Source organism: Eucyclogobius newberryi, unplaced genomic scaffold (genome assembly GCF_026437365.1).
Source record: "Eucyclogobius newberryi isolate DKJ021-1_F unplaced genomic scaffold, fEucNew1.0.hap1 SCAF_226, whole genome shotgun sequence".
NCBI classification, from domain to species: Eukaryota; Metazoa; Chordata; class Actinopteri; order Gobiiformes; family Gobiidae; genus Eucyclogobius; species Eucyclogobius newberryi.
The window spans coordinates 51780-73215 of NW_027315864.1; the positions used below are offsets into that span (position 1 = coordinate 51780).

At 40.6% G+C, this 21436-nt stretch overlaps 1 protein-coding gene across 1 annotated transcript; it reads left to right on the forward strand.

The window, feature by feature from the left end:
• The first annotated feature begins 6420 nt into the window (after positions 1 to 6420).
• LOC140372399 (interleukin-18 receptor 1-like) lies at positions 6421 to 17885 on the forward strand. Its single transcript, XM_072459493.1, has 9 exons — positions 6421 to 6466; positions 6699 to 6909; positions 6995 to 7166; positions 7254 to 7401; positions 9849 to 9969; positions 11561 to 11700; positions 16708 to 16851; positions 16924 to 17076; positions 17419 to 17885. Exons 1-9 carry the CDS (start codon positions 6421 to 6423, stop codon positions 17760 to 17762), a joined length of 1479 nt encoding a protein of 492 aa, XP_072315594.1. The 3' UTR covers positions 17763 to 17885.
• Positions 17886 to 21436: the final 3551 nt, after the last annotated feature.

The window sequence follows — 21436 nt, forward strand, 5'->3', positions numbered from 1 at the left end:
GTATTATCACTGTATCATCACTGTATTATCACTGTATCATCACTGTATCATCACTGTATCATCAATGTATAATCACTGTATCATCACTGTATCATCACTGTATTATCACCGTTTTATCACTGTATTATCACCGTATCATCACCGTTTTATCACCGTTTTATCACTGTATCATCACTGTATTATCACTGTATCATCACTGTATTATCACTGTATCATCACTGTATAATCACTGTATCATCACTGTATCATCACTGTATTATCACTGTATCATCACTGTATTATCACTGTATCATCACTGTATCATCACTGTATCATCACTGTATCATCACTGTATCATCACTCTATTATCACTGTATCATCACTGTATCATCACTGTATCATCACTGTATTATCACTGTTTTATCACTGTATTATCACCGTATCATCACCGTATCATCACTGTATTATCACTGTATCATCACTGTATCATCACCGTATTATCACTGTATCATCACTGTATTATCACTGTATCATCACTGTATAATCACTGTATCATCACTGTATCATCACTGTATTATCACTGTATCATCACTGTATCATCACTGTATTATCACTGTATCATCACTGTATTATCACTGTATCATCACTGTATCATCACTGTATCATCACTGTATTATCACTGTTTTATCACTGTATTATCACCGTATCATCACCGTATCATCACCGTTTTATCACCGTTTTATCACTGTATTATCACTGTATCATCACTGTATTATCACTGTATCATCACTGTATAATCACTGTATCATCACTGTATCATCACTGTATCATCACTGTATTATCACTGTATCATCACTGTATCATCACTGTATCATCACTGTATCATCACTGTATTATCACTGTATCATCACTGTATCATCACTGTATCATCACTGTATCATCACTGTATTATCACTGTTTTATCACTGTATTATCACCGTATCATCACCGTATCATCACCGTTTTATCACCGTTTTATCACTGTATCATCACTGTATTATCACTGTATCATCACTGTTTTATCTCTGTATCATCACTGTATTATCACTGTATTATCACTGTATCATCACTGTATTATCACTGTTTTATCACTGTATTATCACCGTATCATCACCGTTTTATCACCGTTTTATCACTGTATCATCACTGTATTATCACTGTATCATCACTGTTTTATCTCTGTATCATCACTGTATCATCACTGTATCATCACTGTATTATCACTGTATCATCACTGTATCATCACTGTATCATCACTGTATTATCACTGTTTTATCACTGTATTATCACCGTATCATCACCGTATCATCACCGTTTTATCACCGTTTTATCACTGTATCATCACTGTATTATCACTGTATCATCACTGTTTTATCTCTGTATCATCACTGTATTATCACTGTATTATCACTGTATCATCACTGTATTATCACTGTTTTATCACTGTATTATCACCGTATCATCACCGTTTTATCACCGTTTTATCACTGTATCATCACTGTATTATCACTGTATCATCACTGTTTTATCTCTGTATCATCACTGTATTATCACTGTATCATCACTGTATAATCACTGTATCATCACTGTATCATCACTGTTTTATCACTGTATCATCACTGTATTATCACTGTATCATCACTGTATTATCACTGTATCATCACTGTTTTATCTCTGTATCATCACTGTATTATCACTGTATTATCACTGTATCATCACTGTTTTATCTCTGTATCATCACTGTATTATCACTGTATTATCACTGTATCATCACTGTATTATCACTGTATCATCACTGTATTATCACTGTATCATCACTGTATTATCACTGTATCATCACTGTTTTATCTCTGTATCATCACTGTATTATCACTGTATTATCACTGTATCATCACTGTATTATCACCGTTTTATCACTGTATAATCACCGTATCATCACCGTTTTATCACCGTTTTATCACTGTATCATCACTGTATTATCACTGTATCATCACTGTATCATCACTGTATAATCACTGTATCATCACTGTATCATCACTGTATCATCACTGTATCATCACTGTATCATCACTGTATTATCACCGTTTTATCACTGTATTATCACCGTATCATCACCGTTTTATCACCGTTTTATCACTGTATCATCACTGTATTATCACTGTATCATCACTGTATTATCACTGTATCATCACTGTATCATCACTGTATAATCACTGTATCATCACTGTATCATCACTGTATTATCACTGTATCATCACTGTATCATCACTGTATCATCACTGTATCATCACTGTATTATCACTGTATCATCACTGTATCATCACTGTATTATCACTGTTTTATCACTGTATTATCACCGTATCATCACCGTATCATCACCGTTTTATCACCGTTTTATCACTGTATCATCACTGTATTATCACTGTATCATCACTGTTTTATCTCTGTATCATCACTGTATTATCACTGTATCATCACTGTATTATCACTGTTTTATCACCGTATTATCACCGTATCATCACCGTTTTATCACCGTATCATCACTGTATTATCACTGTATCATCACTGTATTATCACTGTATCATCACTGTATAATCACTGTATCATCACTGTATCATCACTGTATCATCACTGTATTATCACTGTATCATCACTGTATCATCACTGTATCATCACTGTATCATCACTGTATTATCACTGTATCATCACTGTATCATCACTGTATCATCACTGTATCATCACTGTATTATCACTGTTTTATCACTGTATTATCACCGTATCATCACCGTATCATCACCGTTTTATCACCGTTTTATCACTGTATCATCACTGTATTATCACTGTATCATCACTGTTTTATCTCTGTATCATCACTGTATTATCACTGTATTATCACTGTATCATCACTGTATTATCACTGTTTTATCACTGTATTATCACCGTATCATCACCGTTTTATCACCGTTTTATCACTGTATCATCACTGTATTATCACTGTATCATCACTGTTTTATCTCTGTATCATCACTGTATTATCACTGTATCATCACTGTATAATCACTGTATCATCACTGTATCATCACTGTTTTATCACTGTATCATCACTGTATTATCACTGTATCATCACTGTATAATCACTGTATCATCACTGTATCATCACTGTTTTATCACTGTATCATCACTGTATTATCACTGTATCATCACTGTATTATCACTGTATTATCACTGTATCATCACTGTATTATCACTGTTTTATCACTGTATTATCACTGTATCATCACTGTATTATCACTGTTTTATCACTGTATTATCACTGTATCATCACTGTATAATCACTGTTTTATCACTGTATTATCACTGTATCATCACTGTATTATCACTGTTTTATCACCGTTTTATCACCGTATCATCACCGTATCATCACCGTTTTATCACCGTTTTATCACTGTATAATCACTGTATCATCACTGTATTATCACTGTCCTGAGTCACGTCCTCAGCTGAAACGTCTCATTGACCTGAAGGCTCTGAACACTGGTCATATGTTAAACACATTAAAGACGGTTAAAATTCGTTAAAGTTGATTTCACATAAATTCTGCTTTAAACAAATGAAAAGGGTAAAAACACGTTCGTTTCAGCTTCAAAAGAACAAAAGTCTGTGTTTGGTTTCAGTTTAAAATCTAAATAATAAAGAACAAAAGTCTGTGTTTGGTTTCAGTTTAAAATCTAAATAATAAAGAACAAAAGTCTGTGTTTGGTTTCAGTTTAAAATCTAAATAATAAAGAACAAAAGTCTGTGTTTGGTTTCAGTTTAAAATCTAAATATTACAGAACAAATCATTTCTTCAAAAGAATCAGAAAAGGTTTATTTACATTTTCAATGATAAAACGACATATTTAAGACACAAAGAGAAACAGTTTAAATCTGCTTCAGGATCAAATAAAGATAGACTTAATATTCATAAATGTCGTAAGAATGACGTAAGAAAGTGGAATAAACGTGATAAACGCGAGTGACGTCAGAGTCATGACTTTTACTGGACAAACACACAAACGTTCCTTTGATCTCCAGAGAAACAACTTTAACACAAATTATTATTGTTTTAAACAAAAGACAAATTTAAATTAGAATTTGTTTTTGAATTTGTTTTTTCAATTCATTTTAATAAAAAATATGAAACGGACATTTTTACCCTGAAATCTCCACATTTCACCTGCAGACGAGTGTTAAAGCCCAGAGCGGGACGTTTCAGTGCGGGATGTTTCAGTGCGGGATGTTTCAGTGCGGGATGTTTCAGTTGTTGTTTCAGTGCGGGATGTTTCAGTGCGGGATGTTTCAGTTGTTGTTTCAGTGCGGGATGTTTCAGTTGTTGTTTCAGTGCGGGATGTTTCGGTGCGGGATGTTTCAGTTGTTGTTTCAGTGCGGGATGTTTCAGTGCGGGATGTTTCAGTTGTTGTTTCAGTGCGGGATGTTTCAGTTGTTGTTTCAGTGCGGGATGTTTCAGTGCGGGTTGTGTCGGTGCGGGATGTTTCAGTGCGGGATGTTTTAGTTGTTGTTTCAGTGCGGGATGTTTCAGTGCGGGATGTTTCAGTGCGGGATGTTTCAGTTGTTGTTTTAGTGCGGGATGTTTCGGTGCGGGATGTTTCGGTGCGGGTTGTGTCGGTGCGGGATGTTTCAGTGCGGGATGTTTCAGTTGTTGTTTCAGTGCGGGATGTTTCAGTGCGAGATGTTTCAGTGCGAGATGTTTCAGTTATTGTTTCAGTGCGGGATGTTTCAGTTGTTGTTTCAGTGCGGGATGTTTCAGTTGTTGTTTCGGTGTGGAACGTTTCAGTGCGGGATGTTTCGGTGCGGAACGTTTCAGTGCGGGATGTTTCGGTGCGGGACGTTTCAGTGCGGGATATTTCAGTGCGGGATGTTTCGGTGCGGGATGTTTCAGTGCGGGATGTTTCAGTTGTTGTTTCAGTGCGGGATGTTTCAGTGCGAGATGTTTCAGTTATTGTTTCAGTGCGGGATGTTTCAGTTGTTGTTTCAGTGCGGGATGTTTCAGTTGTTGTTTCAGTGCGGGATGTTTCAGTGCGGGTTGTTTCGGTGCGGGACGTTTCAGTGCGGGATATTTCAGTGCGGGATGTTTCGGTGCGGGATGTTTCGGTGCGGGATGTTTCGGTGCGGGATGTTTCGGTGCGGGATGTTTCGGTGCGGGATGTTTCGCTCTTACCTGCGACGTGTTGGACTTGTTTTCCGCTGTAAACTCCTCTCGCGCTCGGTACGATCCGCAAAGACGCGCAAACTGCACAAAAGCGGGAGTAAACCGGGACAAAAGCGGCAAACGCGGACGGTAAGCTCCCGCAGACACGCCCCGGAGTCCCGCTGTTGTGATGCGAGGAGCGGGAAGAGCACGGGAGACACGCCGCGGAGAGAGCGCCCAGAGCGGACTGAGCGGCGCGGCAGGCGCGGCAGGAGCGTCAAAGCGGCGGAAGAAGAGTGCGAGAGACCGGAAACATGCTTTCACAATAAAAGTGTGAGAGACCAGAAACATGCTTTCACAATAAAGGTGCGAGAGACCGGATACAGGGGTTAGGGTCAGTGCTGCCACATGTGACCACACAGTCAGTGCTGTCACATGTGACCACACGGTCAGTGCTGTCACATGTGAGGTCAGTGCTGTCACATGTGAGGTCAGTGCTGTCACATGTGAGGTCAGTGCTGTCACATGTGAGGTCAGTGCTGTCACATGTGACCACACGGTCAGTGCTGTCACATGTGAGGTCAGTGCTGTCACATGTGACCACACGGTCAGTGCTGTCACATGTGAGGTCAGTGCTGTCACATGTGAGGTCAGTGCTGTCACATGTGAGGTCAGTGCTGTCACATGTGAGGTCAGTGCTGTCACATGTGAGGTCAGTGCTGTCACATGTGAGGTCAGTGCTGTCACATGTGAGGTCAGTGCTGTCACATGTGACCAAACGGTCAGTGCTGTCGAGCTCAGTCATTAGTGACCAAAGAAATGAAGAAATATTCATTGTTTGAAATGTACTTTATGTTTCATGATGTCATTGCACGTGAGCAAACATTTCCAACAGTAGAGTTTTTTAATCATTGGAATATCATGTATTTTTTGGAATGTCTAAACAATAAAAAGAACTTAAAAGAGGAACAGAAACTGCAAACAAGACGTTTATGTGACAATCAGCACTTTTGGCCTCAGTTTTATTTGTTCACTTTGCGGCACATTTAAGCACGTTTTAAATGGATTATAAAACATGAAGTGACTCTCCCGCCCCCCGTGACCCCGCCCCCCGTGACCCCGCCCCCCGTGACCCCGCCCCCGTCATTGCATCTTGTTCTAACCTGTTACTTCCTCTGAACGTTCAGTGAGTGTTTCTCACCAGAGGCGACATCATGAGGAACGTCCTGCTGCTGCTGCTGCTCGTGTCCGTGTTCAGCGGTAAGAGACGTTTATCATCTGCAAAAGCCACGACATTTGTTCATTCTTCTTCCAAACTGTGTAACATCATGTTTGTGGCAACGCAGCATTTAACGATCGTCTTTGGGACAGAAAACTCAAAGACGTTTAGTTTTGATTGAATTCCATGTATTTCTGTGACAGCAGCAGTTTCCTGGGCGGGCGACGCCCCGTTTGGTTTGTGATTGAACTGATGTGTGATCTGCTTATGTAGCAGTGACTGTGGAGAGACTGTGTGCTAAGTCTGGCCAGCTGGTGGCGCTGCAGTGCCCGCGCAGCAGACAGAAGCCCGAGGTGGTCTGGAGCACCCCTCGCCACCGCGACATCGCCTCGGCCAATCGGACGGACCTGCTGGTGCTGGACGGGGAGCTGGTCCTGCTGCGAGCGTCAGAAGAACTGCAGGGAAAGTACTCCTGCTCAAACGGGTACACACTATGAGTATTAGTATTATAGTAATCATGAGTATTACTGATGACGTCACACAAATACAAAGTCATTGTGTTTCCTTAGTGGTCACAGCGCGACCTTTGACCTGAGCGTCTACACCGACCCGAGCGGCGACTGTGTGAACGTCACTCACAATCAGCACTGCTACGCCGGGCGCGCCTGCACGCTCGACTGCCCCGCCTCCAACACGCCTCAGAACACGGCGTTCAGCAGCAGAGGAGTCACATGGCAACAGGTGTCACTCATGGATTTGAATATTCCTCCTATAATATAACACTTAATACGTCTGTAAACACATGTGTATCGCCGCGGTTACCTTTAGGGGGGCAGGACCCTGTCGAGGGAGGAGCCATACTTTTCCAGTGTGAAGGTCACTGACCGAGGCGTCTTCACCTGCAGGAGGTCATACGAGTTCCGTGGTCAAGTCTACGACATGACGTTCACCCGAGAACTAGAAGTGTATCAGAAAGGTGGAGAGAACCTTTAAAGTACTAGTACTAGTACTAGTACCAGTATTAGTACTAGTACTAGTACTAATACTAGTACCAGTACTAGTACTGGTACTGGTACTGGTACTAGTACTATCATCAAGGCTCTGGCGCCCCCTCTGGAGGCGAGGCACCGCCCCCTCTGGAGGCACCGCCTCCACCGCCCCCTCTGGAGGCACCGCCCCCTCTGGAGGCACCGCCTCCACCGCCCCCTCTGGAGGCACCGCCCCCTCTGGAGGCACCGCCCCCTCTGGAGGCACCGCATCATGACACGTGACACATGTGTTTATTTCAGACACGATTAAACAAGTCGGGATCGTCTCGCCGCGTCCAGATCAAGTCTTCTCTGTGGACGTAGGTGAGGTCATCTCATCATGTTCACACGTGTCCATGTGTGTCCACGGTTCACACGTGTCCATGGTTCACACGTGTCCATGGTTCACATGGTTCACACGTGTCCATGGTTCACGCGTGTCCACGGTTCACCCATGTCCATGTGTGTCCATGGTTCACACGTGTCCATGGTTCACACGTGTCCACGGTTCACACGTGTCCATGGTTCACACGTGTCCACGGTTCACACGTGTCCATGGTTCACACGTGTCCACGGTTCACACGTGTCCATGGTTCACACGTGTCCATGGTTCACACGTGTCCACGGTTCACACGTGTCCATGTGTGTCCACGGTTCACACGTGTCCATGGTTCACACGTGTCCATGGTTCACACGTGTCCATGTGTGTCCACGGTTCACGCGTGTCCACGGTTCACATGTGTCCATGGTTCACACGTGTCCATGGTTCACACGTGTCCATGTGTGTCCACGGTTCACACATGTCTATGTGTGTCCACGGTTCACACGTGTCTATGTGTGTCCACGGTTCACACGTGTCCACGGTTCACACGTGTCCATGGTTCACACGTGTCCATGTGTGTCCACGGTTCACACGTGTCCACGGTTCACACGTGTCCATGGTTCACACGTGTCCACGGTTCACACGTGTCCATGGTTCACACGTGTCCATGTGTGTCCACGGTTCACGCGTGTCCATGGTTCACATGGTTCACGCGTGTCCACGGTTCACACGTGTCCATGGTTCACACGTGTCTATGTGTGTCCACGGTTCACACGTGTCTATGTGTGTCCATGGTTCACACGTGTCCACGGTTCACACGTGTCCATGGTTCACACGTGTCCATGGTTCACATTGTTCACACGTGTCCATGGTTCACACGTGTCCATGGTTCACACATGTCCATGGTTCACATGGTTCACACGTGTCCATGGTTCACACGTGTCCATGGTTCACATGGTTCACACGTGTCCATGGTTCACGCGTGTCCACGGTTCACCCATGTCCATGTGTGTCCATGGTTCACACGTGTCCATGGTTCACACGTGTCCACGGTTCACACGTGTCCATGGTTCACACGTGTCCACGGTTCACACGTGTCCATGGTTCACACGTGTCCACGGCTCACCCATGTCCATGTGTGTCCATGGTTCACACGTGTCCATGGTTCACACGTGTCCATGGTTCACACGTGTCCATGGTTCACACGTGTCCACGGTTCACACGTGTCCATGGTTCACACGTGTCCACGGTTCACACGTGTCCATGGTTCACACGTGTCCACGGTTCACACGTGTCTATGTGTGTCCACGGTTCACACGTGTCTATGTGTGTCCACGGTTCACACGTGTCCACGGTTCACACGTGTCCATGGTTCACACGTGTCTATGTGTGTCCACGGTTCACACGTGTCCACGGTTCACACGTGTCCACGGTTCACACGTGTCCATGGTTCACACGTGTCCATGTGTGTCCACGGTTCACGCGTGTCCATGGTTCACATGGTTCACGCGTGTCCACGGTTCACTCCTGTCCATGTGTGTCCATGGTTCACACGTGTCCACGGTTCACACGTGTCCATGGTTCACACGTGTCCATGGTTCACGCGTGTCCACGGTTCACTCGTGTCCATGTGTGTCCATGGTTCACACGTGTCCATGGTTCACATGGTTCACACGTGTCCATGGTTCACACGTGTCCATGTGTGTCCATGGTTCACACGTGTCCATGGTTCACATGGTTCACGCGTGTCCATGGTTCACACGTGTCCATGTGTGTCCATGGTTCACACGTGTCCATGGTTCACATGGTTCACGCGTGTCCACGGTTCACTCGTGTCCATGTGTGTCCATGGTTCACACGTGTCCATGGTTCACATGGTTCACACGTGTCCATGGTTCACATGGTTCACACGTGTCTATGGTTCACATGGTTCACACGTGTCCACGGTTCACACGTGTCCACGGTTCACACGTGTCCATGGTTCACACGTGTCCACGGTTCACACGTGTCCATGGTTCAGACGTGTCCACGGTTCAGACGTGTCCACGGTTCATACGTGTCCATGGTTCACAGGATCTCCTCTGGTCATCAACTGCACGGGCTGGATATCTTCCGGCTTCGATGAGATTTACTGGAAAATTGGCGAGTCTTTGTTCAACTCGTCCAACACTGCGAGGGTTTTCTCTTCTGCTCCGTAAGGAAACGACATGAATGACACGTCTGTATGTTATTAACGTATGTATGTTTTTAACGTATATATGTTATTAACGTATGTATGTTAATAACATATGTATGTTATTAACGTATGTATGTTATTAACGTATATATGTTATTAACGTATGTATGTTATTAACGCATATATGTTATTAACGTATATATGTTATTAACGTATGTATGTTATTAACGTATATATGTTATTAACGTATATATGTTATTAACGTATGTATGTTATTAACGTATGTATGTTATTAACGTATGTATGTTATTAACGTATATATGTTATTAACGTATGTATGTTATTAACGTATGTATGTTATTAACGTATATATGTTATTAACGTATATATGTTATTAACGTATGTATGTTATTAACGTATGTATGTTATTAACGTATATATGTTATTAACGTATGTATGTTATTAACGTATGTATGTTATTAACGTATATATGTTATTAACGTATATATGTTATTAACGTATGTATGTTATTAACGTATATATGTTATTAACGTATATATGTTATTAACGTATGTATGTTATTAACGTATATATGTTATTAACGTATATATGTTATTAACGTATGTATGTTATTAACGTATGTATGTTATTAACGTATGTATGTTATTAACGTATATATGTTATTAACGTATATATGTTATTAACGTATGTATGTTATTAACGTATATATGTTATTAACTTATGTATGTTATTAACTTATGTATGTTAGTTATTAACGTATGTATGTTCTTAACGTATGTATGTTATTAACGTATGTATGTTATTAACTTATGTATGTTATTAACGTATGTATGTTATTAACGTATATATGTTATTAACGTATGTATGTTATTAACTTATGTATGTTAGTTATTAACGTATGTATGTTCTTAACGTATGTATGTTATTAACGTATGTATGTTATTAATGTATGTATGTTATTAACGTATGTATGTTATTAACGTATATATGTTATTAACTTATGTATGTTATTAACGTATGTATGTTATTAATGTATGTATGTTATTAACGTATATATGTTATTAACGTATGTATGTTATTAACGTATGTATGTCAATAATGTATGTATGTTATTAACGTATATATGTTATTAATGTATGTATGTTATTAATGTATGTATGTTATTAACGTATGTATATTATTAACATATGTATGTCATTAACGTATGTATATTATTAATGTATGTATGTTATTAACGTATGTATATTATTGACATATGTATGTTATTAACGTATGTATGTTTTTAACGTATGTATGTTATTAACGTATGTATGTTATTAACGTATGTATGTTATTAATGTATGTATGCTATTAACGTATATATGTTATTAACGTATATATGTTATTAACCTATGTCTGTATGTTATTAACTTATGTATGTTATTAACGTATGTATGTAATCAATGTATGTATGTTATTAACATATATGTTATTAACGCATGTATGTTATTAACGCATGTATGTTATTAACGCATGTATGTTATTAACGCATGTATGTTATTAACGTATGTATGTTATTGACATATGTATGTTAAATGCATGTTTGCAGCGTGGTCAGGGGGGAGAGGATGACGGTCTCTCTGGTCTTTAAAGCGGTCACTGAGGAGGATCTGACCTCTGTCTTCACCTGTAAACTGGCCGCTTTGCAACAGAAATCCAACAGCGTCAACGTCACTTTGGCACAAAAAGGTTTGAATCAAACTATGATCTTAGAGTGTGATGTATGTTAGAGTATGTTTGGATGTATGTTTGAGTATATTTGGATGTATATTTGAGTATGTTTGGATGTATGTTTGAGTATGTTTGGATGTATGTTTGAGTATGTTTGGATGTATGTTTGAGTATATTTGGATGTATATTTGAGTATGTTCTGATGTATGTTTGAGTATGTTTGGATGTATGTTTGAGTATGTTCTGATGTATGTTTGAGTATATTTGGATGTATGTTTGAGTATGTTTGGATGTATGTTTGAGTATGTTCTGATGTATGTTTGGATGTATGTTTGAGTATATTTGGATGTATGTTTGAGTATGTTTGGATGTATGTTTGGATGTATGTTTGAGTATGTTTGGATGTATGTTTGAGTATATTTGGATGTATGTTTGAGTATGTTCTGATGTATGTTTGGATGTATGTTTGAGTATATTTGGATGTATGTTTGAGTATGTTCTGATGTATGTTTGGATGTATGTTTGAGTATATTTGGATGTATGTTTGAGTATGTTCTGATGTATGTTAGAGTATGTTTGGATGTATGTTTGAGTATGTTTTGATGTATGTTTGAGTATGTTTGGATGTATGTTTGAGTATGTTTGGATGTATGTTTGAGTATGTTCTGATGTATGTTTGAGTATGTTCTGATGTATGTTTGAGTATGTTTGGATGTATGTTTGAGTATGTTCTGATGTATGTTTGAGTATGTTTGGATGTATGTTTGAGTATGTTCTGATGTATGTTTGAGTATGTTTGGATGTATGTTTGAGTATGTTTGGATGTATGTTTGAGTATGTTCTGATGTATGTTTGAGTATATTTGGATGTATGTTTGAGTATGTTCTGATGTATGTTTGAGTATGTTTGGATGTATGTTTGAGTATGTTTGGATGTATGTTTGAGTATGTTCTGATGTATGTTTGAGTATATTTGGATGTATGTTTGAGTATGTTTGGATGTATGTTTGAGTATGTTTGGATGTATGTTTGAGTATGTTCTGATGTATGTTTGAGTATGTTCTGATGTATGTTTGAGTATGTTTGGATGTATGTTTGAGTATATTTGGATGTATGTTTGAGTATGTTCTGATGTATGTTAGAGTATGTTCTGATGTATGTTTGAGTATGTTTGGATGTATGTTTGAGTATGTTTGGATGTATGTTTGAGTATGTTTGGATGTGTGTTTGAGTATGTTTGGATGTATGTTTGAGTATGTTTGGATGTATGTTTGAGTATGTTTTGATGTATGTTTGAGTATGTTTGGATGTATGTTTGAGTATGTTCTGATGTATGTTTGAGTATGTTCTGATGTATGTTTGAGTATATTTGGATGTATGTTTGAGTATGTTCTGATGTATGTTAGAGTATGTTCTGATGTATGTTTGAGTATGTTTGGATGTATGTTTGAGTATGTTTGGATGTATGTTTGAGTATGTTTGGATGTGTGTTTGAGTATGTTTGGATGTATGTTTGAGTATGTTTGGATGTATGTTTGAGTATGTTTTGATGTATGTTTGAGTATGTTTGGATGTATGTTTGAGTATGTTTGGATGTATGTTTGAGTATGTTTGGATGTATGTTTGAGTATGTTTGGATGTATATTTGAGTATGTTTGGATGTATGTTTGAGTATGTTTGGATGTATATTTGAGTATGTTCTGATGTATGTTTGAGTATGTTCTGATGTATGTTTGAGTATGTTCTGATGTATGTTTGAGTATGTTTGGATGTATGTTTGAGTATGTTTGGATGTATGTTTGGATATATGTTTGGATGTATGTTTGAGTATGTTTGGATGTATGTTTGAGTATGTTTGGATGTATGTTTGAGTATGTTTTGATGTATGTTTGAGTATGTTTGGATGTATGTTTGAGTATGTTTGGATGTATGTTTGAGTATGTTTGGATGTATGTTTGAGTATGTTTGGATGTATATTTGAGTATGTTTGGATGTATGTTTGAGTATGTTTGGATGTATGTTTGAGTATGTTTGGATGTATGTTTGAGTATGTTTGGATGTATGTTTGAGTATGTTCTGATGTATGTTTGAGTATGTTTGGATGTATGTTAGAGTATATTTGGATGTATGTTTGAGTATGTTCTGATGTATGTTTGAGTATGTTTGGATGTATGTTAGAGTATATTTGGATGTATGTTTGAGTATGTTTGGATGTATGTTTGAGTATGTTTGGATGTGTGTTTGAGTATGTTCTGATGTATGTTTGAGTATGTTTTGATGTATGTTTGAGTATGTTTGGATGTATGTTTGAGTATGTTCTGATGTATGTTTGAGTATGTTCTGATGTATGTTTGAGTATGTTCTGATGTATGTTTGAGTATGTTCTGATGTATGTTTGAGTATGTTTGGATGTATGTTTGAGTATGTTTGGATGTATGTTTGAGTATGTTCTGATGTATGTTTGAGTATATTTGGATGTATGTTTGAGTATGTTTGGATGTATGTTTGAGTATGTTCTGATGTATGTTTGGATGTATGTTTGAGTATATTTGGATGTATGTTTGAGTATGTTTGGATGTATGTTTGAGTATGTTTGGATGTATGTTTGAGTATGTTCTGATGTATGTTTGAGTATGTTCTGATGTATGTTTGAGTATGTTTGGATGTATGTTTGAGTATGTTTGGATGTATGTTTGAGTATGTTTGGATGTATGTTTGAGTATGTTTGGATGTATGTTTGAGTATATTTGGATGTATGTTTGAGTATGTTCTGATGTATGTTTGAGTATGTTTGGATGTATGTTAGAGTATATTTGGATGTATGTTTGAGTATGTTTGGATGTATGTTTGAGTATGTTTTGATGTATGTTTGAGTATGTTTGGATGTATGTTTGAGTATGTTTGGATGTATGTTTGAGTATGTTCTGATGTATGTTTGAGTATGTTCTGATGTATGTTTGAGTATGTTCTGATGTATGTTTGAGTATGTTCTGATGTATGTTTGAGTATGTTCTGATGTATGTTTGAGTATGTTCTGATGTATGTTTGAGTATGTTCTGATGTATGTTTGAGTATGTTCTGATGTATGTTTGAGTATGTTTGGATGTATGTTTGAGTATGTTTGGATGTATGTTTGAGTATGTTTGGATGTATGTTTGAGTATGTTTGGATGTATGTTTGAGTATGTTCTGATGTATGTTTGAGTATATTTGGATGTATGTTTGAGTATGTTTGGATGTATGTTTGAGTATGTTTTGATGTATGTTTGAGTATGTTTGGATGTATGTTTGAGTATGTTTGGATGTATGTTTGAGTATGTTTTGATGTATGTTTGAGTATGTTCTGATGTATGTTTGAGTATGTTTGGATGTATGTTTGAGTATGTTTGGATGTATGTTTGAGTATGTTCTGATGTATGTTTGAGTATATTTGGATGTATGTTTGAGTATGTTTGGATGTATGTTTGAGTATGTTTGGATGTATGTTTGAGTATGTTCTGATTTATGTTTGAGTATGTTCTGATGTATGTTTGAGTATGTTTGGATGTATGTTTGAGTATGTTCTGATGTATGTTTGAGTATGTTTGGATGTATGTTTGAGTATGTTTGGATGTATGTTTGAGTATGTTCTGATGTATGTTTGAGTATATTTGGATGTATGTTTGAGTATGTTTGGATGTATGTTTGAGTATGTTTGGATGTATGTTTGAGTATGTTCTGATTTATGTTTGAGTATGTTCTGATGTATGTTAGAGTATGTTTGGATGTATGTTTGAGTATGTTTGGATGTATGTTTGAGTATGTTTGGATGTATGTTTGAGTATGTTTGGATGTATGTTTGGATATATGTTTGGATGTATGTTTGAGTATGTTTGGATGTATGTTTGAGTATGTTTGGATGTATGTTTGAGTATGTTTGGATGTATGTTTGAGTATGTTTTGATGTATGTTTGAGTATGTTTGGATGTATGTTTGAGTATGTTTGGATGTATGTTTGAGTATGTTTGGATGTATGTTTGAGTATGTTTGGATGTATATTTGAGTATGTTTGGATGTATGTTTGAGTATGTTTGGATGTATGTTTGGATATATGTTTGGATGTATGTTTGAGTATGTTTGGATGTATGTTTGAGTATGTTTGGATGTATGTTTGAGTATGTTTTGATGTATGTTTGAGTATGTTTGGATGTATGTTTGAGTATGTTTGGATGTATGTTTGAGTATGTTTTGATGTATGTTTGAGTATGTTTGGATGTATGTTTGAGTATGTTTGGATGTATGTTTGAGTATGTTTTGATGTATGTTTGGATATATGTTTGGATGTATGTTTGAGTATGTTTGGATGTATGTTTGAGTATGTTTGGATGTATGTTTGAGTATGTTTGGATGTATGTTTGAGTATGTTCTGATGTATGTTTGAGTATGTTCTGATGTATGTTTGAGTATGTTTGGATGTATGTTTGAGTATGTTTGGATGTATGTTTGAGTATGTTTGGATGTATGTTTGAGTATGTTTTGATGTATGTTTGAGTATGTTTGGATGTATGTTTGAGTATATTTGGATGTATGTTTGAGTATGTTCTGATGTATGTTTGAGTATGTTTGGATGTATGTTTGAGTATATTTGGATGTATGTTTGAGTATGTTTGGATGTATGTTTGAGTATGTTTGGATGTATGTTTGAGTATGTTTGGATGTATGTTTGAGTATGTTTTGATGTATGTTTGAGTATGTTCTGATGTATGTTTGAGTATGTTCGGATGTATGTTTGAGTATGTTTGGATGTATGTTTGAGTATGTTTGGATGTGTGTTTGAGTATGTTCTGATGTATGTTAGAGTATGTTTGGATGTATGTTTGAGTATGTTTGGATGTATGTTTGAGTATGTTTGGATGTATGTTTGAGTATGTTCTGATGTATGTTTGAGTATGTTTGGATGTATGTTTGGGTATGTTCTGATGTATGTTTGAGTATGTTTGGATGTATGTTTGAGCACACGGATAATGGGGCGTGTCCTTCCCTCTCAGAGAGCCTCTCCTATAAAGCCGTGACGGTCACTGCTGTGGTCATCCCTGCGGTCATGCTCATATTTGTTCTGATCTACATCAAATACAAGGTTCATATCACTCTATTCCTGAGAGACACCCTCGGGTGCCACGGCAACGTGTCAGGTACAGCTGTTTTGTACCTCATGACTCCCCCTAGTGGCCCCACAGCGTTAACTACAGTCTGTGTGTCTTTAGACGGCAAAAGGTTCGACGCCTTCATCATGTGCTACAGGAGCGAGCAGGGGCCAGGGCTCAGTGCTGACGACACCACGACTCTGCAGAGCGTGCTGGAGGGTCACTTTGGGTACAGCCTCTGCCTCTTCCACCGCCAAGTGTTGCCTGGAAATGGTAAAAATGACTTATTGCTCAGAAGGTCCTGTCACTCACAGAGGGTTTGAGCGTGGATTTGATTCAGAAAGTATGAATACTTTTCCTGACAGAGAGAGTTAATGAAACCCACATGAAAACACAGGTTGTATGTTCATTATCACGCCCTCTGTACCTCACAATGATGATCTTTATGAGGCACAGTCCTGCATCGCTGCACTCGCGTCTCACAGAGAAGAGAACGTGTTTCCTCTGAGGCCTCTGGCTCCTCCTTTAGCTTGTTGTATTCCTAAAGGAATAAAGTTGACATTAGCATAAAGCCCTAAAGGACGCAGAGGCCTGATGCTTTGTTGTGTGCTGCAGCTGTTGCCGAGGCCGTGCTGGAGTGTGTGGAGCAAAGTCGTGTGGTGGTCCTCGTCCCGGCCTCTCCGGACCTCAGCTCTGAATGGGCCCTTCTCTCCGCGGTCCATGAGGCCCTCGTGGAGCGCCAGACTCGCCTGGTCCTGATTAAAACTGCATCCACAGAGAAAGGCCGAGCAGAGCCTCTGTCCGAGACCTTGCAGCTGCTCATGGACCTGGGACACTGCGTCACGTGGCCAGGTTCTCCTGCTCCATCCTCTTTCTTCTGGAAACAGCTGCGATATCACCTGCCGCCGGTGCAGGAGTCTCACACCCTGTCTCTGCTGCCTCAGGCCGTAGTACTATAGTACTATCATGTGTACTATAGTTACACATGATATTTATGTGTAGTAAATATCCTCAGAGTGTAAAGAGGATTTACTGATGATGCAACATGTTTATATTTGTAAATCATAACAAATGTTTTTCATTGGTGCGATGATAATAATAATAACATATATATATATATATATATATATATATATATATATATATGTATATATATATATATATGTATATATAAGATGATGACGTCATTCACTTCACTTCAATGTCATTTTGAAACGCCCAAAAACACAGCAGCAGTTTCCTCGATGGGAGACGGTGACAATCTGATTAAACGTCCCAGCGTCCCGTGTCCTTAGATCCTCAGCAACGAGAAACTTACAAAACCCTTTGGGAGAAAGTGGAAACCTCAGAGATGGAGAGATCCTCCTTCCACAGAACCATCAGGAGGAGAGAGAGTTCCTCAGGCAGATGAGGAGGATTCAGGTCAGCATCAGTGGACAAAAACACTGAACAGCAGTGAACAAATATTAGATATAGTTTGATAGAATAAGTCTTTATTAGAGGATAGAGCTCATACTTCCCCCAGAGTTGCTGCTAGGGCAGCGGAGCTGAAACTGTAGCTTTATATTTCTGTTCCTCACTGGTCTGACCATAAGTCATTTAAAGAGTTTTAATCCTGGACTTAAATGAAGAGACTGTGTCGCCACTTTAACATGGACAGGACTCTACCTCCTACTGTGCTTTTAGAGACTCTTGGGACCACCAGAAGGCTCTACCTCCTACTGTGCTTTTAGAGACTCTTGGGACCATCAGAAGGCTCTACCTCCTACTGTGCTTTTAGAGACTCTTGGCACCACCAGAAGGCTCCAGCATCTAGAGAGTGAAGAGCTCTGATTGGATGATATTGTTCTATAGCATCTTTGAGGTGGGAGGGGCCATGTCAGGAGGAGGAGTTTAAATGTGATTCTAAACTGGACAGGAGCCAGTGAAGAGACTCCAGCACCAGTTCCTCTTAGTAATCTTGCTGCTGCATTTTGAACCAGTTAAAGCTTTTTATGGATCTTTTAGGACCCGCTATGAGCAGGAGTTACAGGAGAATCTAGACGTTTCAGCATCGCTTTTAGGCCGGGTTCTTCAGTGTGACTATCTGCTCAGATAAAGCGTCTCGGAGATGTTTAGGGCCCAGCAGTGTCATCTGCACACGATTCAACCAGGAAAGTCCCGTGAGATGAGGCTGAGGCAGGATCTCCAAAGACTTTTCCACTATGGCTGAGAAATAGTCCTTTCCTTTGGTGTGATGTGTCAAATATAAGACCTATTGACAACACTAACAACATGAGAGACTTTGTGGACACGTTTGGCTCGTTGTGCGTCTTTAAGACTTATTGTCCAGGACTCTCATTACATGACGTTATTGATTATGAGCGACGGTTCTAGTATTTCTACAGTAGTGAAAGTGAAGGACCTTTTTGATCTGAAACGCAGATCAGCGTTTGTTCCGACACAGAGATGTTCTGGTGTGACAGGAAGTGGTTTGGGTGTGATTAAACTGAAGCGGCTCCTGCTGAACCCACAGATGGAAAAAGATTGATCGTTTCGACACCAGGACGTCCTGCGCAGGAGGTTCAGCAGAAATGAAGCGTAAGCTCTGGTTTGGTCTGCGTGGCACCCACAATGCACTGCAGGGATATGAGAAGAGACTCTGAGCAGGTCCAGGGCTGAAGCGAGAGCTGCTCAAACACACCAGAAGAATAAAGTCATGATATATTATACATATATGTAAATGTAAATGTGTGAGACTGTGAGTTCTTCATCCACGAGTCTCGTTTATGAATGAATAAATACATTAATACATGATTATTGTATTATTATTGTAGTATTTCCCCAAAACAAACCTGACTAAAGGTGAAAGGTCAGGACTGTGTCACTTTGGAGATGTTTTTGCTTTTCCTGCATGGTGAATCTCCATAGAGACAAGCAGGTCAGATCTGTGGAGAGGCGACCACGCTCACAGTCAGATCTGTGGAGAGGCGACCACGCTCACAGTCAGATCTGTGGAGAGGCGACCACGCTCACAGTCAGATCTGTGGAGAGGCGACCACGCTCACAGTCTGAACTTCTTTAACAGTTTCAGTTCTTTCTTCACTTGGAATATCTGAAGACACTTTGCATTCTGACTGTGAGCGTGGTCGCCTCTCCTTAAACGTACAAATGTCGTGCGGGGCTGGAGAGCAGAGGGACACTGTGAGGCGGGGCTGGAGAGCAGAGGGACACTGTGGGGCGGGGCTGGAGAGCAGAGGGACACTGTGGGGCGGGGCTGGAGAGCAGAGGGACACTGTGGGGCGGGGCTGGAGAGCAGAGGGACACTGTGGGGCGGGGCTGGAGAGCAGAGGGACACTGTGAGGCGGGGCTGGAGAGCAGAGGGACACTGTGAGGCGGGGCTGGAGAGCAGAGGGACACTGTGAGGCGGGGCTGGAGAGCAGAGGGACACTGTGAGGCGGGGCTGGAGAGCAGAGGGACACTGTGAGGCGGGGCTGGAGAGCAGAGGGACACTGTGGGGCGGGGCTGGAGAGCAGAGGGACACTGTGGGGCGGGGCTGGAGAGCAGAGGGACACTGTGAGGCGGGGCTGGAGAGCAGAGGGACACTGTGGGGCAGGGCTGGAGAGCAGAGGGACACTGTGGGGCGGGGCTGGAGAGCAGAGAGGGCGGAGCTGGCGACATCACGTACACTCTGAAGCGGGCGTGTCTTCAGAGAGGGCGGAGCTGCTCCTGCTGACGTGATCCGACCGAATACATCATTGTGACTGAGTATTGTCTTTAAAGCCTCAAACATGTGACGTTGTTGTCATGGTTTCCATGGCGACGCTGCGTTGGGCCAGAATCACAGCGAGAAACGATCAGTTTCACTTCGTGGTCAAAGTCGAGACTTTCACTGGAAAAAGAACGATCCGAATCTTTTGGTTTCACACGTCGCTCGAGCTTCAGACGGACACGCCCACTTTCTCTGCCACCACTTCCTGTTTTCAGCCTGAAGGTGATGCCAGCGCTGACATGGACGCACAACACCACACGCAAGACACACAACATGACACGGACACACAACACTACACACAAGACACACAACATGACATGGACGCACAACACCACACGCAAGACACACAACATGACACGGACACACAACACTACACACAAGACACACAACATGACATGGACACACAACACCACACACAAGACACACAACATTACACGGACACACAACACCACACACAAGACACACAACATGACACGGACACACAACACCACACACAAGACACACAACATGACATGGACACACAACACCACACGCAAGACACACAACATGACATGGACACACAACACCACACGCAAGACACACAACATGACACGGACGCACAACACCACACACAAGACACACAACATGACACAGACACACAACACCAGACACAAGACACACAACATGACACGGACACACAACACCACACACAAGACACACAACATGACACGGACACACAACACCACACACAAGACACACAACATGACATGGACACACAACACCACACGCAAGACACACAACATGACACGGACGCACAACACCACACACAAGACACACAACATGACACAGACACACAACACCAGACACAAGACACACAACATGACACAGACACACAACACCACA